General features: G+C 43.8%; 1 protein-coding gene and 1 pseudogene across 1 annotated transcript in view; one reads left to right on the top strand and one right to left on the bottom strand.

Annotated features, from left to right (window-relative positions):
• Window positions 1-24,720, top strand: part of JAM3 (junctional adhesion molecule 3) — an 80,464-nt gene that overhangs the window by 49,679 nt on the left and 6,065 nt on the right. Inside the window, 4 exon segments of the mRNA XM_055273828.2 lie at window positions 18,291-18,356; window positions 19,146-19,259; window positions 23,206-23,358; window positions 23,763-23,965. Coding sequence (XP_055129803.1) covers window positions 18,291-18,356; window positions 19,146-19,259; window positions 23,206-23,358; window positions 23,763-23,965 — 536 coding nt within the window.
• On the bottom strand, window positions 948-4,052 carry LOC129479888 (protein tyrosine phosphatase type IVA 2-like; annotated as a pseudogene).

Consider the following 24,720-nt stretch of genomic DNA (forward strand, 5'->3'; position numbering starts at 1 on the left):
AGCCAGTAACTTCAGAATAGTAAAGGCAGGCAGGCATCACCCTCATGCTCAACAACAGAGCTGTGTTTCTGTGCACCAGCCCCAGATGCTGGTCTGGCCCCCACAGAAGGAGTGCCTTAGTAGGGCATCCCAAATGGCGCTGTGCATAGCGTCACTCCGGAGGCTGGGGAAAGTGCAGATCCAGACCTTTCCCAGCCTGTTGAGTTAGAGCTGGGGGGCTGTGCTCCAGGGCATGAGGAGGTGGGTTGGGAAATGGTATTTTAAACAAGTGAAGTGATTGTCATATAACTTGTCTGGCATCAGATCCCCAGACTCTGGCAGAGTTTCCGGAAGGTCTCTCAAAACTGAAATAAGAAACTGCAGTTGTTGTCCACAGCTGCTAAAATTGTTCCAAATTAGGAAAGGGAAGGGGAAATAGAACACAGTAGTTCCAGAGAAGAATCTGAGGAGCTGTGTGAGCTGGGAAGGCCATTGTGAACAGAAGCGAGTCAGTATTTCCTCATTTCCTCCCCTGCCTTATCATTCCCATCTGCCAGCTCCCTCTTTTTTTTTTTTGAGCGTGTAAAATATGTTTTGTTGTTCTTTAAAAGGGTTCAGGGTTTGGTTTTAAATCAGGCTGCACACCTTTCAAATCAATCTGACATCTCTCTATGTCAAACTGGCTTCAGCTAGCAATACTTCATAAAATCCAAAAGAAAAAAAACTGCTTTAATTTTAAGGAAAAATCCAGTTTTGAAAACAATTAACATTAGTCTTTAAAACAAAATGAGGGCTAATGTTTCATGTTGCTTTATACATCCTTCTCCTCAATACAGAACCAGGAATGTAATTTTCCTAACTTGGGCAGGCACTGATACTGATGGACACTGCGTGCATGTGCGCACACACACACACACACACACCCTCCCCCCAAACAACAAAATTCAGAGTATGTCAAAGGGAAAAGGTTTGTTATGGTATTGATCAAAACCCTTGGAGTCAACACTGTCTATCTCAGCTTAGCACGTGTGCTGTTTTGATCTTGAGTCTATATTAATGGAATCTATTGTTGTGTTTTGAAATAAAGAATTTTGGATATACCATTATTTTTTACTTTTAAGTCCTAGAAACAATTTCAGAAAGCATTATTTTGTTTTGTTTCTGGGATGGGAAAAGAGAGAATCTACAGATTTGCATTTAGTTAAAAATCAAAACTCCAGCAATAGGAAATAGGCAGTTCACATAGCCGGCCAACATTTGAGGTATCATCAGTGTGAGACAAGGTCCCGGTCTGTTCCTACTGGCCTAGCTGACGCTAACAAAATGGGAGGCTTATGGCTCTGCACAGCAAATTCCAGCAGGATAAGATGGCTTTGAGCCTGTATTCAGAGCCTTAGAAGCAGGGCACTACTGAGAATGTAATATTTAGAGGTGAAAATAGTGCAAGAGCCCCTGATGGTGCCCCTCTACCTGCTTTGTCCACGCAGCCTGATCGTAACTGCCTTCCACAAAGGAGCAGAAAAACAGCTTTTCTACATCAGTACACTAAACCCAGCAAAGAATCTGCAAAAATGCTACTACACTGCTTCACAAGCAACACAGTCCCTTCGCTACTCACCGGGTGGCCCGATGTCTCTCTTCTACCATTATAGCCTGTGGACACATACTCACTAGGCATCATTGTTGGTTTTAAACCAGGGATTTTTTTTAATCTCAACCTAGTAATAACAAGGCAATCAGTGGTTAAACTGAACTTTACATGTAGGGGGCAGTTTGGAAAACACCACAAGCATTTCTCAAGTCGAAAATATGTGAATTTGCTGCTACTTCTTTGACCGTTCCTGAAAATTCACAGTACAAGTCCCAAAATAAAAATTTTAAGCTACCAGCATTCTCTGATACTAGACAGAAAATCAGAGTAACGCTACAGCCCACAATTGTACAGGGTGTAGAAAGTACACCCACTGCCTGGACATCTTTGTTGATGGCCTGGAGTCCTCCCTTTTAGAAGACAGGTTTCTGGGATATCCACTTAGCTTCACTGGTTAGGGAAGAGAAGAATTCGACTCTCAGCTAACTTCTTTGAGAAGAGACTCCTCTTAAAATGCCATTTCCCCACTAATTTATCAAAATAAAAACAAAACAAAAGGCTCTTGGCTACTTTGCCTGGTATTAGATAGGGTTTTGAGGAAAAGAAACTAACATGAACATCTTTTCATCAGTAAAGACTAAAAACCACCTGGGTCATATATCTATATGTCACTGCTGTTATTTATTTATTTATTTATTTGTTTGTTTGTTTAAAAGTGCCCAGGTGGGCTTAAGGCTGCCAGACTGCACGCACATCTACAGCCACAAGGGCTTCTATTCCATCTACAATTTGGATCAGGGGAAAAGGGGACATGTAGGAGAGGAAGGAAAAAAGAGGGGAAAAATATACCACCACCCCTCCCCCCGCAAAAGAGGGAAAAAAATCCCACCACAGGGAGATCTGTGTGCCAAGCATAATGAAGAGTGTGCTCCCCAAACAGATGGTTCTGCACAGGCTAATGTTCTGCTGGTTTTCCTTAGAGACCTATTTTGAAAAAGTTTAAAAAGACAGGAGGTTTCAAAATAATTCAATCCTGGCAGAAATTCAAACTCCAAAACTAGGAGTTAAAATCATCCTTCACTGAATTAATTCCTTTTCTCTTTCTCTTACACATTTTATTCATTTTATAGAGAGATTTCTTTTTTGTTTGCTTTTGTTCCGGTCATGAGGAGAGTGGTTGAGGAGTAGTGAATCCATCACTACTTTGATGACACAGGTAAGATTCCAGATTCACATTTCCAGGTACCAAGAGTTCCCTCTAAATGCCACAATCAAGTCAGCCTTCATTTACATTTCTTTCTACTGAACACAGCAATGACCATTGGTATCTCTGAAGCGTAATCGCATCTTAGGTCGGTATTTCTCCAAGTAAAGCAGCTGTTTGGAATTAAATGTCCCCCTTCTTTTTTGTCTTATAAACTGGACTGCATCTTTGTACTTCATTCCACATTCAATCAAAGCAAGTGCAACCAGCACAGGTGCCCTTCCCAATCCCGCAACACAGTGCACTGCAACACAGCAACCTGGCTCTTCACGGAATTTGGTTTATAACAGGTTTAGCCAATCAATTACTATCTGATTAGGGGATGGAGCTCCATCATCAAATGGCCAATCTAGAATGTGGATTCCTTCTTTTTCAACTGGAGCTTTATCATGTGTAGCATCACAAACTTGAACCAAAGTCGTCACTCCATACTTCTTAAGTTTCTCTGGGAACTTGTTGAGAGTGGCATTGGTAGGGTTGTGAGTTACAAGAAAACGCCATGTTGTCACAGGAGATCTCGACAGGGGCTAGACGGTTCATTATGGCAAAAAATGTGAGTGTGCATGTGAGTGTGATGGGGAAAGTGAAAAAATCAATAAATCTTGAAATGTTTCACAGCAGAAAACATTAAAAAGACCACTAAAATGCCTATTATCAATCAGTGTTTTCTCTATTCAACTTGTTTATTCCTTATGAAGCTTCTGTCTTCAAGATAAGCCAAGTATTTAGAATCCACTTGAATCCAAATTCAACTTAGGCCTCAGTTTCTGCAGATATATACCTTCGGACTCCAAAAAAACCCAACTACATAAGCAGCCTTTACTACATTTAGGCACTAGTGAGGCAAGTTAAAAGTGTAGGTCGCTTTCCACTTGTTTACTTGATGCTTAATTTTACCGGAGTCATTAAAATATGCTTGCAATAAAAAAAAAAAAGCCAACTATTTCTGAGGCCGGTGTCTGTGTCCAGGAGTCTTCAAGGCAATGTTAATTATGGCACATAGAACCTCTAAGCTTGTCAGTGAAAGCGCTGTGCTGAGCCTGGCAGAAGTCTGCCCTCACACTCAGAATTGCCATAAATGTGCAACGTATATTCCAACGAAAAACGCTGGCGAGCTCGGGACTGGGCATTGAAGTCCGGCGGTGGCGGGAGCGAGGAGGCGCCTCTGCCCTCAGTTACTCTGCGCGGCCGCGGCTACGACACCCCCCAGCCTCAGCGCGCGACACCCGCTGCAGCCACCGCTGCCCCCGCTGCCCCGTGGTGTCGCCTCCCAAGGTGCCCGCGGCCGCTGCTGCCGCTCCAGCCGCTTCCGGACGGACAACGGTTACAGCTCGGCTGATCGTGCCGCCGCCACCACCGCTGCACGCGCAGCCGAAAGCAGGTCCCGCTCCCTCTTCTCTCTCTCAACTTAGTTCCACATCTTCCCTGGAAGGAAGAGATGGCTGTGTTGAAGATGACAGTGCCAGCTGCACATCATGTCAGAGGCTTTTTTTTAGGTCACTTCCCTTGCAAACTCATCCAAGATAGGGTTTTACTCAAACAATGGGATCTCGTTTTAGGGTTCAGGGTCTGATTCACGTTTTCCTTTTCGTACAGATCCTCTTCCCACTTTATTTGTCGCTTTCTTAGTTCTGGGTAGATTTTAATATTGTATTTCTTCTTATAAGATTATAAAATAAAGCAAGAAGTAGGGGCTAAGAGGCAAAACCCCCAGCTTCTGGTTTTCACTTTGTACTTGTAGCCATTGGCCTTGCTAGCATCTGATCCGCTGTCTGGGACATGAGTGTAGTCATCTTTCCATCGATGGATGCTGGGAAGCCGAATCGGTGTTGAGAAGGTGCTGTGAGACACAGCACAGAATGTGAGCCCCGACAATACTCAGGAGAATGTACAGCTCGGTCAAGTCCCAGCAGCACTGTGTGCTCACCCTGTAGCTCCTTCCTGCTTTGCTAATTATCAGAATGTTGGTAGGAGAAAGCACAGTGTCTGCTTTGTTCTTTCTCTACACTAGACATCAGTCCTACAGCTGGTTGACAGGCCTATTCAGAAAAAGCACCCCAATGGGTTCATTTTCCTCTTCAGCAGAATAGTCAACTGATCTATGGGAGCAGCGCACCTTCACACTTGCTCTATGTCAAAATCATGCTCTTTGTGAAACTAAAGGTCTCACTTTTCTCTGTCCTTCTCTCTCTGCACACTGCTGATTGGCTGGCTCCTCATGTGTGAAAATTTGTGCTCTGTATATCTGGTAGGTTTTCCTATGGCATCCCTTCCCTGTCCCACCCTTGTCTTCCCAGGAAAAGCATATATTTTCCTTGTGGACAACTGTCCATAAAGGTGGAATGCTAGTAATACTTGAGCCTAGTTACTTAACCAGATGACAGTGAAACTTAGAAATGGATCCCAAGGTCCTCTGGCTCTCTACCCTGCATTTGCTTTGCTGAGGCTCTCTAAACAAATGAGGAAAAGGCTGTTGTTCAGAGGTGGTGACTCATATGCAGATGGATGGCCACAGTGCGCTCCATCCCTGCCATCACTCTTTGTCATCCTCTGTCTTGCCCATGCTGCAGTGCCTTGCAGATTTGTTTATATGCATGACTTTGTCATCTGTTGCTGAGAGCTGAGAGGAAAACCTCCTGACTGGTACATGCCTGTGCTGTTTATCTTAGGGCAACCCACGTTTCTACATGCTTCAAGGCAGGCTTCAGAACTGGGTTACTTTTTATATGGAAGTGCATGTTGCCTGAGCCTCTTTATTAGTGTGGTTCAAACATGAGCACACAGATAGGGAGGGATTTTGCTGAGGACTGTGAGTTGGAGATGATTCAGGAAGTCTGTGACAGAGCTAGGATAGCAAAGTCAGTTTCTTGGTCAGGTCTTCCTATGTAGAAAACTGCTAGATACCACTGTGCATGGCAAGGGGCATGAATCTGGAAGTAAAACTGTCTTTCGTCTGAACTCTGAATCCGAATTTTGTCTCCACTCTAAATCCCACTGATTATTAGCTGTTCAATACCTAGTTCTGGCCTTAAGGATAACAATAACTTCTCCTTCTCGTCATTGTGACAGATAAACTGGCACTGATGCATTGTAGGATAGCTTTGCCTTTGGACCATCTTAGTGTCACTTAGCATTTGAGAAATAAGTGGCTAGATTATAGAGAAGGAATTATCAAACTTTATTATCTCTTGCCACGTTTCTGGTCAAGCATGCACACAATAAAAACAAAACACCAAAGTGTGCAGTTAATCTCTTTCATGAAGTCATAGGAAGAAGAACTGTAGGCATCAGAATGCAGTAGGAAGAGTGTTAGACGTGGAGTTTAAGAACACAGCTTGAAGTGCTGGCTCCATCACTTGGCTGTGGACTATAGGCAAGCCACTCGGCCACATCGTCAGTTGTAAATTGGAAATGATACCACTTGCTCTGACTGTCTTGAAGAGTGACCCTAGGGAATTAACCTGAATCATTTTCACTTCCTTCCCTACCTCTGGAACTGTGATGTCTGATGGCCCTGGTTTCAAGAATAAGAACTAATGCCATTGCAGTGAGTCATTTTAAAACTTGATGCCTTTTGGCCGGGTGTGGTGGCTCACGCCTGTAATCCCAGCACTTTGGGAGGCCAAGGCAGGTGGATCATATGAGGTCAGGAGTTTGAGACCAGCCTGGCCAACATGGTAAAACCCTGTTTCTACTAAAAATACAAAAAATTAGCCGGACGTGGTGGCACATATCTGTAGTCCCAGCTACTGTGGAGGCTCAGGCAGGATGATCACTTGAGCCTCGGAGGTGGAGGTTGCAATGAGCTGAGATTATGCCACTGCATTCCAGTCTGAGAGACAGAGTGAGACTCCATCTCAAGACAAAATAAAACTTGATGCCTTTGAAAATAAATACAGAATTAGTTTAATATATTTCTAACAAGTAGGCACAACAGAGAATGGAGTGACAACCGCTGCTCCTAGAATCATATTAAGAAAGGCATAGAAGAGAGGAAACAGAAGAGAGTAAGTGAGGCCGGTCAGTATTCGGGGGCCTCTCCATCATCACCTGTGCACTCTCAGGACTCTTCTTACTCCTCTCTGCACCGGATGTCCAAACAGACATGCCTTTCTTGTTGGGAACCAAGTGCCTCTAAGAAAGCACATATTGACCCCCACTGTGAGTCAAACAGTGGTTTTTTTGTTTATAAAAGTGAAATCAGTCTTTGGGGTATTGCTTACAGTTTAAAAAAAAAAAAGGAAAAGAAAGAAAAAAGGTTTTCCTCTTGGGCTTTTTAGCCTTGGCCTGAAACTGAGCTGACGATATATTGTTATTATCACTTGAGAACACAACAGCCTGAGGTCCAGTCTTCTCCTTAGTATAGCTGGGGATGCCATTCCATGTGGTTTTAGAAATCTTTTGTTATTTCTGCTCACCTGCAGAGACAGGCCTCCTTGGGAGTGGACCCCAGAGTCTGTATCATCAGAACTCATCTCTCTCTGAGCTGGGATTAAATGTCATTGAACAAAATACTTAACAGCCTTTGTCAGCTGTGAATTCAAGCATATTTTGGTACTCAAAAATTTAGAATTTCTGTATTTGGTGTAAAGTCAGATGATATGGTTTGGCGGTGTGTCCCACCCATATCTCATCTCAAATTGTAATCTCCACATGTCAAGGAAGGGGCCCTGGTGGAGGTGATTGGATTATGGAGTTGGCTTCCCCCCATGCTGTTCTCATGATAGTGAGTTCTCATGAGATCTGATGGTTTAAAAGTGTGTGGCAGTTCCCCACTTGCTCGCTCACTCGTGTGCATGTGTGCTGTGTCTCTCTCCTCCTTTCCTGGCTGCTTTGTGAAGAAGGCGCCTGTTGTTTCTCCTATGCCTTCCACCATGATTGTAAGTTTCCTGAGGCCTCCTCAGCCATGTGGAACTGTGAGTCAGTTAAACCCTTTTCCTTTATAAATTACCCAGTCTCTGGTAGTTCTTTATAGTGTGAAAATGGACTAATACATTAGAAAATACTGTCTTTACATTTTTGGTATCTTTCTCTTGCTCTGTATTCATTTCCATTCCCCTCTGTATTAGTTTACTAGGAGTTGCATAACAAAATAGCATGAAGAGGTGGCTTAAACAGCAGAGATGTATTTTCTCATAGTACTGCAGGCTGGGAAGTCCAAAATCAGGGTTGGTTTCTCCTGAGGCCTCTCCTTGGCCAGTAGGTGACTGCCTTCTTGCTGTGTCCTCATATCATCTTTCGCCTGTGCAGGCACATCCCTGGTATCTCTTCAAGTTCTTTTTTTTTTTTTTTTTTTTTTTTTTTTTTTTTTTTGACAGAGTCTCGCTCTGTAGCCCAGGCTGGAGTGCAGTGGCGCGATCTCGGCTCACTGCAAGCTCCGCCTCCCAGGTTCATGCCATTCTCCTGCCTTAGCCTCCCAAGTAGCTGGGACTATAGGCGCCCGCCACCACGCCCAGCTAATTTTTTGTATTTTTAGTAGAGACGGGGTTTCACAGTGTTAGCCAGGATGGTCTTGATTTCCTGACCTTGTTATCCGCCTGCCTTGGCCTCCGAAAGTGCTGGGATTACCGGCGTGAGCCACCGTGCCCAGCCTCTCTTCAAGTTCTTATAAAGACACTAGTCATATTGGATTAGATCCACACCCTTATGACCTTCTTTAACTTTAATTACTGTCTCAAATTTAAAGCCTTTAAATTTGAAACTTGCTATTCTCTGGGCCTCTGGAAAGTCATTGGTCCCTAGATAGCAAGTAGAATAATGATAATCAATGGTCCCTCTTCTAAAATGTTTAACTTATTTATCTTCAGTTATTGGTGACAGAAGGGTAAGTTTTTAAATAATATTTTACATTTGAGAAAAATTGAAGTGTGCAAAATCATATTAAAAGTCACTAAGAGGCCAGGCGTGATGGCTTACACCTGTAATCCTAACACTTTGGGAGGCCGAGGTGGGCAGATTGCTTGAGCTCAGGAGTGTGAGACCAGCCTGGGCAACATGGTGAAACCCCATCTCTACTAAAATACAAAAAATTAGCCGGGCGTGGTGGTAGGCGCCTACAGTCCCAGCTATTCAGGAGGCTGAGGCAGGAGAATCGCTTGAACACGGGAGGCGAAAGTTGCAGTGAGCCGAGATCGTGCCACTGCACTCCAGCCTTGGTTACAGAGTGAGACTCTGTCTCCGAAAAAAAAAAAAAAAAAGTCGGTAAGAGTATTAAAAACAGGGCCCCAGATAGTTCATACCTTTGGCATGTAAAAGAGTTTTGAAGATGGAATTATAAGCACATCGAGTAGTTACCTCTGTCCTGGATTAAGCCGCCTAGTTCTGGATTGAAAACACACTTGCTAGTTCTATCTGAAGCAATTAAATCCTGGGAAAACGTAAGCCCAGAATGCCACTTTACCGACTTACAGTGAGAATGAGAGCTCCGTTATCAAAGAAACATTGAAAGAGCAAAGACACTAACTCAAGTCTATGTTTGGATTGGTGTAGATTTCTCTCATGCCATTTGCCATATTTTATTGAAACTATCTGTGTCTTTTCCCCCTACTTAAAATAAGTAACTTTTCCAGAAACTTCTTGGGTTCTTAGGTATTATGGTTGGGAATCAGATACAAAGATGAATAAGAATTACTAAAAAAAAAAAAAAAAAATAGTGACAAGGCTAACTTATAGTGATCTCAGCAAAATGGTGGACTAGGAAGTTCCAGGCTCCTGTTCACCAGCAGAAAAATTAAAAAATCACCCAGTAGCTATTTGAACCAACGTTGTAGAAGCTCTGAAATCAGTCAAACAAAGATTGTAGCAACCGAGCAAACATCTAATCAAGAAGAGCCATCTTTAAACCAGTAGGAAAGATTTGTGGTATTTTTACACACCCTTGCCCTACCCTCTCCCTGGCATAGTAGCTGCTTTGGTCTTGAAGAGGCAACAGCTATTCCCCAGCTTTCCTCTCAAACCGGAGGGAACAGAGCAGACATTATTTGTAAATTAATGTGTATGTCTATTCCAACCCTTCTGGGGGATGCCTGAAGGCCTAATGCAAGGTGCTTGTCTCTGTCTTGTATAATCAGGGAAGCAGGCAGTAAAACCAGTGGGCACTGCTAGTAAAAGCTACAGAGTGACTATAAACCTACAGATGCCTGAAGAGATTCTGGCTGGACATGTACAATAGGCCCTGTAAGGCCCAGAGGAGAAGCTGGGTGAGATTCTTAGGAAATTACGACTCTCAAAAGCATCCATATGTATGAAGGAAAATAGAAAGCCATGCTCATGTCAGGCAAGACACATGATCAGAAAAGCCCTGAAAAGATACTAAGATTCATCCCAGGCTGATCTCTAGATTCAGCATAAGCCTAGCTAAGAGATGAAGGAGTACCCCTGCACAGAGCCAGTCTCCAAAGACTCAAGAGGCTATAATATGCTCTTTTTTTTGGCGGTGGGTGGGGGGGGTTGTAGTGTTTGTTTATTTCAGCTTTTGGCACTTAAGACAGTCTTGATTATACTCTTATAATAGCTGAACACAAGGTTAAGGAACCTCAGTGACCACACTTGAAGAGGAATAGTCTTCTGAGTCTCAAATGGACTACTACAGCCTTAAACAATAATTTTTTTTTAAAAAAACAGCAAATCTTGGGGGAGGGGAACAATCTGATTTCCAGAGTTAACCCGTATTGTAATAATCAAATGCCAGATTTTCAACAACAGCATCAACAACAACTACAAAAAATAACAAAGCATACAAAGAAACAGGAAAACATGGCTCATTTAAAGGAACTAAATGGATTGACAGAAACTGTCCCAGAGGCAGCACAGGTATTGGACTTACTAGCCAAAGACTATTTCTTTAAAATATGCACAAACACCTAAGGGGAGAACATGGACAAAGAACTAAAGGCAATCAGGCAAACAGTCCCTGAACAAAAGGACACTATCAATAAAGATATAGAAATTATAGAAATGAAACAAATTTTGGAGCTGAAAATACAATAACTGAAATGAAAAATTTACTAGAGGGGTTCAACAGCAGATTGATGCAGATAGAAGAAAGAACTAGCAAAGTAGAAGTTAGGACGATTGATTATCAAGTTTGAGGAGCAGAAAAAGAATGAAGAAAAGTGAACAGAGTCTGAGCGACTCATGGGACTAACAAGTGGACCATCATATGCATTGTGGGAGTTTTAGAAGGAGGAGAAATATGGGGCAGAAAGATTATTTTAAGAAATAATGAAGAATAAACTCCCCAAAGTTGATGAAGGGCATAGACCCACAAATCCGAGAATCTCACTAGACTCTAAGTAGAATTAACCAAAGAGACTCACACTGAGACACATGATCAAACTTGACGAAGAGAAATTCTTAAAAGCACCCAGAGAGAAGTGACTCAGCAGATACAATTAATCTTCAAGAAAATTATAAGCTGAATTTTTACCAGAAACCTTGGAGGTCAGAAGGAAGTGGGGTGATAATATTTAAAGTGCTGCAAGAAAACAATTGTAAACCACGAATTCTATATCCAGCAAAACCATTCTTCAACTATAAAGCAGAAATTAAGACATTGCCAGATAAATGAAAGCTGAGGGAGTTCATTACCACCAGACCTCTACAGGAAATATGAAAGGGAGACCCGCAGGTTGAAATGAAAGAATACTTAGACAATAACTTGAAGGTGTATGAAGATATTAAGATCTCCGATAAAGCTAATTACATGAGTTGATATTTATAATTTTGGTTTATAATTTTGATTTTTGAAGAAATTATAACACAAATCCAGGTCAGTTAGGTCCTGATTAAATCCCAGTAGGTTAGACTCTGGTAAGACAATTTCTCTTTTGGGCAGGCCTTGTTAAGGACAGAATGCTTTAGAGGTATTTCAAAATGGCTAACATTTCCCCTCCCTATGCCAGGAGCATGAGGGGATTTTTCTCCTGTCTTCACTGAGAGAACCAGGGAGGGCCCCCGGAGATAAAACTCACAAGAATGTCTGGGGGGGCCTGCTAAGACTAGGCCCCATAGAGTTTTTAACTCTCAGACTTGTTGGCACTGAGCCTCCAACGATTCATTAATTATAGTTTAGGTGTTCCTACTCTGGTACTGGTGGTCCTGCAGAGGCTTCTCCTGAGTTTCTGCTTTGCAGGTTGGGATTCTTTATCTGCCCGTCTGTCTCTCCAATCTGGAGACAGTGTTTTGACCTATGACGTCAATTCTCTGACAAATCGAAGAAGAGTTGTTGATTTTCAGGTTGTTCAGCTTTTTACTTTTTGTCAAGATGGATGAGGGTTTCCAAGCTGTTCGCATGCTAGACTGAGAACCAGAAGTTCTGCGTGTTGGTTTTGTATCCTGCAGCCTTGGTGAACTCATTTATTTATTCTAATATTTTTGGTGTGTGGAATATGTAGGGTTTTCTACAGCTAAGATCATGCCAGCTACAAACAGAGATAATTTTCCTACTTCCTTTCCAACTTTGATTCCTTTTTTGTCTTTTTCTTGACAAACTGCTCTTGCTAGAAATTCCAATGTCATGATGAACAGAAGTGGTGAAAGTGGGCATCGTTGTCTTGTTCCTGATTGTAGGGGAAACACTTTGAGTCTTTCACCACTGAATATGCTGTCAGCTATAGGTTTTTCATATATGACCTTTATCATGTATAGAAAGTTCTTTCTATTCCTAGTTTACTGAGTGTTTTTATCTTGAAAGGTTGTTGCATTAGGTCAGATGCTTTTTCTCCATTAGTTGGGATTATCATGTCATCCCAACTTCATTAGTATGTTGTAATACTGTAATTGATTTTTATGTGTTTCAGGAAGAAATCCCACTTGTTAGGTACTTTACTCCAGCCGCCTCTAGTCATCTTTCCACCCAAGGGGAGTGGGGACTGAGACACAGTGGTGAAGGTCAGAGCCCAAGGGTATAGTCTTACTGAAAGACTGAGACCTAATCATAGGTCTATAGAATGCTTTCCCGCTACACACACACCTTACCACCACAACACTAAAGCCTTGTTTACTAGTTTATTTTCCTGGGTAATCATGTCTGGCTTTCAACAAAAAGTACGAGGCATATTAAAAAGCAAAAACAGTTTGAGGAAATGGAGCAAGCATCAGAACTCTGATATGGAAGAGATGTTGGAATTATCAGACTGGGCATTTAAAACAACTCTGATTAATATGCTAAGGGTTCTAATGGGAAAAGTAGATAACATAAGTAGATAACATGCAGGAACAGATGGACAGTGCAAGCAGAGAGATGGAAATTTTGACAAAGAATCAAAAAGAAACACTAGAGATAAAAAACTAGCAGAAATGAAAAAAAAATGTTTTTGATGGACTCAACCTCTGAGCTTGAGGATATGCCAACAGAAACATCCAAAACTGAAAGCACAGAGAGAAAGATGACCTAAAAAAATGGGACAGAATATACCAGAAGTGTGGGGCAACTACAGAAGATGTAACATACTTGTAAATGCTAATACCAGAAACAGAAGATGAGAACAAAAATATTTGAAGCAATTGTGACTGAGAATTTCCCCAAATTAATGCCAGACACTAAACCACAGATCCATGAAGCTCAGAAAACACCAAACAGGATAAATGCCAAAAAGAAAAAAATCAACATCTAGGCCTATCATAATCACACTGCAGAAAATCAAAAATAAATAAAACATAAGAAGACAGAGGGGAAAAGTACCTTAGCTGTAAAGGAGGAAGAATAAGAATTACATCATACAGTATTTGGATTGTATAGTAATTCTGTGTTTAACTTTTCAGGGAACTGCCAAGCTTTTCATGGTGGCTGCACCATTTTACATTCCCATCAGCAGTGTACAGGGTTTGGGATTCTCCACATCCTCACCAACGCTTATTATTTCCCCCCTTTAAAAGAAATCATAACCATCCTAATGGGTGTGAAGTGGTATCTCATTGTGGTTTAGATTTAATTTCCTTAAAGGCTAGTGATGTTGAGCACCTTTTCATGGTATATCTTCTTTGGAGGCATGTCTATTTGAATTCTTTGCCCGTTTTAAAATTTGTTCAATTGTGGTTTTTTTGTCGGTGAGTTGTAGGAGTTCTTTATATATTCTGGATGTTAATCCCTTATCATATATATATGCTTTGTAAATATTTTCTCCCATTCTGTATGTTGTCTTTTCACTTTCTTGGTAGTGTCCTTTGATGTTTAAATTTTTTTGATGAAGTCCAATTTACCTATTTTGTTCTTTTGTTGCCCATGCTGTGGTGTCATATCAAATCATTGCCTAACCCAGCATCATGAAGATGTTTCTCTCTGTGTTCTTCCAAAATTTTATAGTTTTAGCTCTTAAATTTAATAGTTTTAGCTCTTAAATTTAGGTGTTTTATATGTTTTAAGCTAATTTCTGTATTTGACTTAATATAACGGTCTAACTTCATCATTTTGTATGTGGATATCCAGTTTTCCCAGCACCATTGTTGAAAGGTTGTCCTTTCTCCATTAAATGATTTTGGCATCCTTGTGGAAAATCATTTGACCATATATGCAAGGATTTATTTCTGGGCTTTCTGTTCTATTCCTTTGATCTGCATGTCTATCTTTATGCTGTGGGGGGACCCCACACTGTTTTGATCACTCTAGCTTTGTAATAAGTTTTGCAATCAAATATTGAAATGTAATATGTAATAAAGATGAATAAATATGGTATTTTTTTAATCCTAAAATGTTAGCTCCATGAGAGCACAGATTTTTATCTATTCTTTTTTTTTTTTTTTCTTTTTTTGAGATGGAGTCTCACTCTGTCACCCAGGCTGGAGTGCAGTGGCCTGATCTCAGCTCGCTGTAACCCCCACCTCCTGGGTTCAAGTGATTTTCCTGTGTCAGCCTACTGAGTAGCTGGGATTACAGGTGTGATGCCTGGCTAATAGGTTTTTATCTATCTTATTCATGTATTAGCCCTAATATCTAGACAGGTATCTAGTACATAATAAGAGATAAATAAAAGCTGTTGAATGGCCAGGTGCAGTGGCTCACCCCTGTAATTCTAGCACTTTGGGAGGCCGAGGGAGGTAGATCACCTGAGATCAGGAGTTCGAGACCAGTCTGGCCAACGTGGTGAAACCCCATCTTTACTAAAAATGCAAAACTTAGCCAGATGTGGTGGCAGGCACCTGTAATCCCAGCTACTTGGGAGGCTGAGAGAGGAGAATTGTTTGAACCTGGGAGGTAGAGGTTGCATTGAGCCGAGATCACACCATTGCACTCCAGCCTGGGTGACAAGAGTGAAACTGTCTCAAAAAACAAAACAAAAACTGCTGAATGAATGGAATCTCCCAGAGAGCTTAGAGTATGATGGACAGGCCAAAATAGACAGGAAATTGAATAGGAATAACAGCATTTGACAAATTAGCAATTTTCCTTTTTCCGCCTTCCAGAAAACCCTTTGCTCAGTCTTAAATAATGTAACTTCAGTATGAGTATTCCTGTAGCACCGGATTCAGTGTGTACACAATTAAACTTCGGCAGCCACTGCTGCAAGTGGACTCCCAGAACCCATCTCCTAAGTAGTTCTGTCAGAATCTTTTTTTTTTTTTTTTTTTTTTTGAGACGGAGTCTCGCCCTGTCACCCAGGCTGGAGTGCAGTGGCGCGATCTCGGCTCACTGCAAACTCCACCTCCCGGGTTCCCGCCGTTCTCCTGCCTCAGCCTCCCGAGTAGCTGGGACTACAGGCGCCCGCCACCACGCCCGGCTAATTTTTTTGTATTTTTAGTAGAGATGGGGTTTCTCAGTGGTCTCGATCTCCTGACCTCGTGATCCGCCCGCCTCGGCCTCCCAAAGTGCTGGGATTACAAGCGTGAGCCACCGCGCCCGGCCGAGTTCTGTCAGAATCTTATCCCCAGGCATTGGGCAGGATTCTGGATGAGTTACGATGTCTTCACGTGTTAGATTTGTGCCTTCCAATCCTCACACTACCATTCTTTTATACAGTTACTACTACATTTTAAAGTGGCACCTTGGTCTGTTGGGGATGGGCAAGAAAGGAGTTCCTAGAGTATTAGTAAATTTAAGGATTATTTGGAAATAGAAGGAGAATTCTGAGGAAGGACTCTCAGCTTGCTATTTCAGATAGTCATTTAAGCTAGAACTTTACATGACTTGTAGTGGTCCTCTACTCTGGAGTCTTCCTGGGACATACTGCCTTCTAGGATTGGCATAAAAAGCTACCTGTATTTAAGTCTCATGTGTAGTTCATGAAAAATAAAATACAAAGCTGCTTGTGAAACTCACCTAGGATAGTTGAACAAGAGAGTGGTCAGGCCAGGCTTTGTTAAGAAGTATAAAGAGGCCGGGCGCAGTGGCTTACGCCTGTAATCCCAGCACTTTGGGAGGCCAAGGCGGGCAGATCATGAGGTCAGGAGATCGAGACCATCCTGGCTAACACGGTGAAACCCCGTCTCTACTAAAAATACAAAAAATTAGCCGGGCGTGGTGGCAGGTGCCTGTAGTCCCAGCTACTTGGGAGGCTGAGGCAGGAGAATGGCGTGAACCCGAGAGGCGGAGCTTGCAGTGAGCCGAGATCGCACCACTGCACTCCAGCCTGGGCGACAGAGCGAGACTCCATCTCAAAAAAAAAAAAAAAAAAAAAAAAAAAGTATAAAGCGTTCATTTCTTTGCCATAATGCAGAGGGATAAAAGAAGTGATGATTGCCATTATTTAGCTTCTTTGAGGTTGTAAGAAAGAAATTGGTTTAGTTTACCTTCCAAGTTTATTATAAAGACACATATCTGAGTTGGCCTTCGTGAAAATTAAACACCATTTACCTTTTATGTCCTCTAGTTCACCTGTTGTTACCAACTCTAGTATTTCCACCATTTTGACCAATCAGCCTATATCTCCTTATAATGTACTTCTATTTCTCTAGACTATAAGCTCTCCCATTTTCTTACTTCTCTTGGCTTCATACTTCTTAAGAGAAAAGATGTGATTGGGTTGTCCAGTCATCATCCAGGTGAGCAGTGCTGTCCTCACTCACCTCTCAGGTCCTTGATGGTCTTTGGGCCAGAGCTGATCTCTGGTCATAGTCCCGTATAGCCAGTGGTGGTGTCTCATCTAAGTCATGGTGATCATACTGAAAGAAATGTTCATGGTCACTTTCCTTAGAAGGAACCTGTGTGGCCTTGGTAGAGACTCAGAGCCTCATATATTATTCTTTACTAATGCATCACTGGGAGCTTTCATTTTGAAGGGGAAGTAGAAAGGGCTGCACGTGCATGGGATGTATTTCTGGCTTCCAGAGGGAGTAGCCATGGTTATCCAAACAAAATAAAATTATCTTCACTTGTCCTTTGTTCTATAGCTTTTTGTACAAGTGTTTGAGGAACCAGTAGCAATTCAGGTATATTATACTTCTTTTTCCATCCCTTTTTATTAGATTATTCTTTAGGGCTTTTGCTAGAATTAGTGAAATCTGACTATTTAGAAAGAAAAGATCCATGTAGCTGGGCCATTAAGGAAGATAAAGGAAACGAACGGGCTGTGTGAGGCTGCCCAATATGCAAGGAGTTAAAGCAGCTTGGAGCAGAGTTGCTCTGTCATTTTCTTTAGCGGTTATCATAAGCCAGGACCCAGAGACCTTCATCAGGGTGTTCTGTATGAAGGCCTTCTTTGGGGGTAGCATATTTTATTAGAGGCATGGCAGCTGAACAATAATATTTTGTAGGTAGTCCACGTACCTATTTGGTCTTCTCTCCAAGATTAGTTGAGAAATTTTGAGACCGTGGTAAACAGGTTTCTGATGTTTGCCCAAACCCATAAGGAATCAGATGCTAGTTTTGAAAGGGATTGCCATGCAAGTAGTTATCTTGCTTTCATCAGTGATATAAATTTAGCTTCATGGAAATTACTGTGTTATATTATTATTTTTCTCATTTCAACAAAGACCGGTGAAAACTTCTTCGTGGACTGGAACCACCGGGTTGCTCATACAGCGAGGTGGACCCTTAGCTAGTTGATAACCATACCCAGACAGTGTTGATGCCGTCCCGAAGGGGAGAGCTCCAGCCCAAGAGTCTGGCCCGTATCACGTGCCACTGAGGGTGCCTGTGCAGGATTGGAAGCCTGGGGAAGAGGGGAAGATGGAGGGAGGAAGGGCAGAAGGCCTAGGCAGGTCTGGGAGGAGAGGTGTCGAAGGGTTAATAGGAAATGCTTAGACAAAGGCTTTAAAGCTCTGAGGGCTTTGTTCTGGGACCAAAAAGGAGAAGGAATTCTTAGAACTCTTCTCTTTCCCTTGGCTCCTTCCAGTGAAGGTCAGATGTGAGAGAGAAAGCAGTTAACTTGGCTTACCTAAGAGACTTTATTGTGGAATATTTTTCCATCCTCTGTGGTTAGTAACCATAGCCTATGCAGACGGGAAAACCTGACCTCAGTGCAAGGTTCCTCTGCCGTTTGAGATACACTGTTTCTGATTTTACTTTTCTTTCTTCTTCAGGCTGCCTGATAGGGGCTGTAAATCTCAAATCCAGCAATCGAACCCCAGTGGTACAGGAATTTGAAAGTAAGTACAAGGGAAATGCCTAGGATAATGGGCACCACCTACTGGACATTTGGTGTCTTGCAGCCAACTCAGGACACATCCATCTCCGTAGTGTGCCAAGGAGATGTTCCGGGGGGGCTGCCCTGCGGTGCACAGGCCCATGAAGCATGGCATCAGCAGGCCGCAGCGAGCCCTGTGTGGTTTCCCGTCAGCTGCCATCGCACTCCTGCCTGGCTTTGTGATCACACAACAAAGAAATTTCTTTTTTCCTTCTTTTTTTTTTTTTTTTTTTTGAGATGGAGTCTCGCTGTTGTTGCCCAGGGTGGAGTGCAGTGGCGCAATCTCGGCTCACTGCGGCCTCTGCCTCCCTTGTTCAAGCAACTCTCCTGCCTCAGCCTCCTGAGTAGCTGAGATTACAGGCACCCGCCACCATGCCCAGCTGATTTTTGTACGGGGCTTTGCCATGTTTGGCCTGGCTGGTCTCAAACTCCTGACCTCAGGTGATCCGCCCTCCTTGGCCTCCCAAAGTGCCAAGATTACAGGTGTGAGCCACTGCGCCTGGCCGAGAAATGTCTTATATACAAGCAGGGTGTTTAAGGGAGGGGGTACACTATGTAGTAAAATCCTTGCTAATTATCTTTATTGTTTTTCTGGCAAAAAATCCTTTCTCAAAGTCTCTTGGAGTGTGGAGTTGGCTAGGTTTTTAATCTGCGTGAAAGGACTCTTGAATTAGAGCTTGCAGGGTCTGGGTGCAGCTGAACCTAGAAGCACTCCACATTCACTGAGAGCTCTTTTTCTTCTTTGCGTTAGGTGTGGAACTGTCTTGCATCATTACGGATTCGCAGACAAGTGACCCCAGGATTGAGTGGAAGAAAATTCAAGATGAACAAACCACATATGTGTTTTTTGACAACAAAATTCAGGGTATGATCCTGTAGTCCTCTTGCCTGACCTTTCCTCTGTCCATAGACCTGGGTGTGCACTCTTGGCCAGAAACTTACCTCAGACTGGTAACCCGCATCTGTAGCTAGGACCATTTTTTTTTCTTAAAGATTTATAATTATGGAAAATTTTAAACATACGCAAAAGTAATGCAAATGGTATATCAAGCCTCCCTGTACCTGTCACCCAGCATCAACAAGTGCAGTTCGTTAGCCAGGATCTTAATCTGCTCACAGCCCCATCTCTTTGGGGAATCAAAGTGAACATTTTCCTAGGCCGTCTTCTCGTGATCCTGATGTGAGTGATGCAGGTGAGTGAATGAGAAGGACCGTATGTTTCAGCAAGGGCACACGAGGGCACAGCACATGAGGGCACAGCACACACGGGCACAGCACACGAGGGCACAGCACACATGGGCACAGCACACGAGGGCACAGCACACATGGGCACAGCACACGAGGGCACAGCACACACGGGCACAGCACACAGGCACAGCACACACGAGGGCACAGCACACGGGCACAGCACACGGGCACAGCACACGAGGGCACAGCACACAGGCACAGCACACACGAGGGCACAGCACACGGGCACAGCACACACGAGGGCACAGCACACACGAGCACAGCACACGAGGGCACAGCACACGGGCACAGCACACGAGGGCACAGCACACGAGGGCACAGCACACGAGGGCACAGCACACGGGCACAGCACACGAGGGCATACAAGGGCACAGCACACGAGGGCACAGCACACAAGGGCACAGCACACAAGGGCACAGCACACGAGGGCACAGCACACGGGCACAGCACACGAGGGCACAGCACACGAGGGCACAGCACAAATTGACTGAGCCACCCACTGTGTTTCTGGCTTGGTGCTGGGGTTGCCAATGGGGAGAACGCACGGGGTACCCTGAAGTGACATCCTCCCGGGTGGGAGGATGGTGGTCAGGGAAGGCTCCCCAGAGTGGCCTCTCTGGGTGCGGTGTGAAGGGTGGCTGGTTAGCGGGCAAGATGGTGTGGAGGGAGGTGGTGGTCAGGAGAGAATGCTGTGTGTGGAGACGCAGAAGCAACGGACGGACTGGCTGCTGGAAAGACTGCAAGTTCCCCACTGTTGCCGGTACATGGACAGGGAGAGAGGGAGGAGAGGGGCTGGAGAGGTTGCCTGGCCAGGCAGACTGCACTGAATGCCAGGCGAGCATGGGCGGTATCTGAGGGCCCGCTGTGAGGCTCTCAGGGGAGGTGCCATGGCTGCATCTACGTTTCAGAAGACTGAAGTGGCTGCTGTAGAGAAGAGATTGGAGGCGGCACAACTCAGAGCAGAGGCCCAAGTCAGAGGCCTTCTGCAGAGTCCGGGAGAGGGCTGGCGGGGGGCCCCAAGCTGGGGTGCAGGCAGGGAGAGAGATTTGAGGGGAGGCCTGCTGGGGCTTGGCTGTGCCAAGGGGCACAGAGGGAGGCAGGCAGGTGGCTGGAGAGGAGGATGGCACCCTTTTTCTGACAGGAGGGCAGGAGCTGCAGGAGGTACACATGCAGGCTCGTGCATCAGCCGCAGCCTGTGGAGTCCTCAGAGAAGTTGAGAGTTGAGAGGGATTTGTGGAAGCAGCTCCAACACAGTCTTGCTTTGGGTTCTCAATGTCACCGGGAGCCTGAGTCTCCTTAAAAGAGTTTTGATTCCCACTCACGTGAAGTCCCTTCTCGCCTCTTATTTTTGGAGTGATGGAAATGTTCTTCTCGGAACACATCTGTTTTCTGTGGCTACTCAGGCTGACCCTGCTAAACCCTGAGCATATAGTTTAGAGCATCAGAGGAACCAGGTGAGAAATTCTTTAAAGAACTTTCCTTTTCTGGGGATTAAACATTTTGCTCTTAGCCACAGGGATGGGGAGGCCGAGGGAGACGGTTTCCCACACAGAATGCCGGGGCTCCGGGAGGATGCAGCTGTGCTTGCCCTCTTCCCTCGCCTCAGTGCAGGGCTGCACCAAAAGCACCCTGGTGGGGTTTATTTACTCTTTTCTCACATGGTAGAGGTTGGAATCCTCCACTGATGGGTGGCTGTATAACAAAGCTTCCTATTCGAAAATGTTGTTGCCAATGTCTGTGCTCCACAGGAAGCATCCTTTAGTGTGCTGATTTAGTGTATTATGGCGAGCCCTTCATGTCCTCGTCAGCAGGTGTCGGGTTGAGTGATGAGTAGTTGCTACTCTTTGTGTTGTGTTTTCCTAACTCCTTCCCCTATTTGTTGTTTTCCAGGTTCTTCCTGCTTCTTTGAAAGTGTTATTATGTCTTATGTTTAAAATCTTTTTTTATTGAGCTGTAATTCGTACTGCATAGGTCTCATCCTTTTAAAGTGTGCAATTCAGGGGTTTTTAGTATATTCACATAGTTGTGCAACCATCAGCACTATCAAATTCCAGAACATTTTCATCATCCCACAAAGAAACCCTGTACCCAGCAGCAGTCAGTCCTCCTCCCGCATCCGTGGCAGCTCTGATTCCACTTTCTGTCTCTGTGGATTTGCCTGTTCTGGACACTGGATAGAAATTGTAGTCTTTCATGGCTGACGTCTTTCACTCAGCATCCTGTTTTCAAGGTTCATCTGTGTTGCAGTGTGTGTCCGTACTTCATTTCTTTTTATGGCTGAATAATGTTCCATTGCAGATATACCACATTATTTTATCCATTCTATTGATGGACATTTGAGTTGTGTCCACTTTTTGGCTATTATCAATAATGCTGCTATCAATATTTGTGTATAGGTTTTTGTGTGAACCTAAGTTTTCATTTCTCTGGGATAAATGACCAAGAGTACAACTGCTGAGTCTTATAGTAGTTGCATGTTTAGTTTTTTAAAAAACTGACAGAGTGTTTTTCGAAGCTACTTTACGATTTTACATTCCTACCAGCAGTGTATTCTTCCACATCCTTACCAACACTTGTTACTGTCCGACTTTTAAAGTTCTAGCCATCTTAGTGGGTCTGAAGTGACGGCTTATGGATTTGATTTGCATTTCCTGGTGCCTAATGATGTTGAGGGTCTTATTTGTGTATTTTCTTTGGAGAAATGTCTGTTCAAATTTTATGTCCATTTAAAAAGATTTTTTTTCTAGAAACAGGATCTCACTGTGTTGCACAGGCTGGACATGAATTCCTAGGCTCAAATAATCCTCCCACCTCAGCCTTCTGAGTAGCTGAGACTATATGTGTGCACCACTGCACCCACCCTCATGTCCAGTTTTTAAATTAGGTTGTCTGTTTCTTACTGAAGTGTAAATTCTTTACTTATTCTGGATGCTAGGTTGGATATACGATTTGCAGGTATTTCTCCCATTGTGTGGATTGTGTTTTCACCTGCCTTTGTCCTTTGAATTTTGATGAAGTCTGGTATAACTGTTTTTAGTGTGTGCTTGTGCTTTGGTGTCATATCTAAGAAGTCACTGCCCGATCCAGGGTCATGAGGGATTTATGCATTTTTCTAAGAGTTTTATAGTTTTAACTCCTGTGTTAGGTCTTTGTTGTATGTGGAGTGAGAGAGACGTTCAACTTCATGTGTTTGCAGGTGGATATCAAGTTATCTCAGCATCATTTATGAAACATTGGTTGTTTTTCTAGTGTTTTTTTCTATTCATGGGCAGTCCTTCCTGGAAATGAGGAGGAGAAGGTGAGGTTCCTGGCTTTAATGACAGAGACACATGGTAATGAGTGCGTCTTGCACACCAGGAACTATTTTTGGTGTTTAGGTTACAGATAGGAATAGGTCAGGGTTCCTGTCCTCAGAGAGTTCACTTCTGTACTCGGGAATAGAAATAAAAATTGATCTGCAGGCTTCCTTGCTGTGGCATCCAGTGCTGGCCCCAGAAACCACCCTCTTCAAGTGGCAAAGATTTCTTTAAAGAGTTTTTTAGTGCCGCATGTTTTTTTTGTAGGAGACTTGGCAGGTCGTGCAGAAATACTGGGGAAGACATCCCTGAAGATCTGGAATGTGACACGGAGAGACTCAGCCCTTTATCGCTGTGAGGTTGTTGCTCGAAATGACCGCAAGGAAATTGATGAGATTGTGATTGAGTTAACTGTGCAAGGTAGGAGCGCATGCGAAGCGGAGACATGGCCACCATTTTCAGGCCTCATGAGTCTGTAGCCATAGGATGCAAGATTTCCTTCCAAAACTGTATCCCTCAGGGCTTCACATGGCTTAGGGAGGGGAGAACTGCTGAGAGCTGAGACTGCCTGAGTTGGGGTAGATGGTGAGAAGGGAAGTGAAGTTCCTGTCACTTCCTTCCACCAGCTAGAGGAGGCGCATTAACATACGGGAGGGCAGGATGCAGCGGTGGCTGGTCAGTCTGTAGCATGATCCTGGGAACAGCAGTGGCACGGGAGCCCCTCGACTGGCTTTCTTGTCTTTGGAGCTGATTTCTTGTGGGCTTTAATAAGAATACAGCCCTGTCGCTGAGATCTTAAACACCATCCCCTTTTTTCCCCACAGTGAAGCCAGTGACCCCTGTCTGTAGAGTGCCAAAGGCTGTACCAGTAGGCAAGATGGCAACACTGCACTGCCAGGAGAGTGAGGGCCACCCCCGGCCTCACTACAGCTGGTATCGCAACGATGTGCCGCTGCCCACGGATTCCAGAGCCAATCCCAGATTTCGCAATTCTTCTTTCCACCTAAACTCTGAAACAGGCACTCTGGTAAGATCTCTTCTAAGAGGTGAGGATGGAGATATCTTTGTTGGGGCAGGAGATGCTTATTGTGAAAAGAAGAATTATTAGGAGAGATACTGAAACTTCTTGATAAGACAGGAGCCAAAAATCCAGAATGGTAGGGATTCTACAGGAAAAATGACCCTTCTTCCTTTTATAAACAAGTACATTCTTAGGGGGTAAAGTAAGGAAGAGAAAGAAACCGTAGATTGAGACTGAAGAGGGATATTAAGCAAATGTTACTAGGGCCCTGATCGGATAATCAACTGTAAAAGTCATTAGACAATTGGGGAGATTCGATTACTAGCTGGTATTTGATGATCTGTTAAGCAACTGTTAATTGCTGTAGGCATGATGAAGGTATTGTGGTTACGATTTTTTACAGTCTTGTAGAGATACTGAAGTATTTATGGATAAAAGGTGTTTGGAATTTGTTTCAAAATAACCCAGTGGTAGTGGTGGGAGGTGGGGGAGGAGAGGAAACAGATTGGTCATGCGCTAGAGGACGAAGTGACCTGGACAGCAAACCACGCCGGGCTTTTACTGCACATAGTTCTCTCCTGGGAGGTACCTTCTGATCTGTGGACCATCCAGCTCCACGTAGTCATCAGACAGATTATAATAGGGTCCTCTGTGTTCGTTTTGCCAAAATGTTGCCCCAGGAGCAGTCATCATTGAAGAGCCCCTTTACCAGAATAAAAGCAAGGCTCCACCTCACATTTCAGATGTTGCCAGGCTTCGGT

Source organism: Symphalangus syndactylus, chromosome 3 (assembly GCF_028878055.3).
Source record: "Symphalangus syndactylus isolate Jambi chromosome 3, NHGRI_mSymSyn1-v2.1_pri, whole genome shotgun sequence".
NCBI classification, from domain to species: domain Eukaryota; kingdom Metazoa; phylum Chordata; class Mammalia; order Primates; family Hylobatidae; genus Symphalangus; species Symphalangus syndactylus.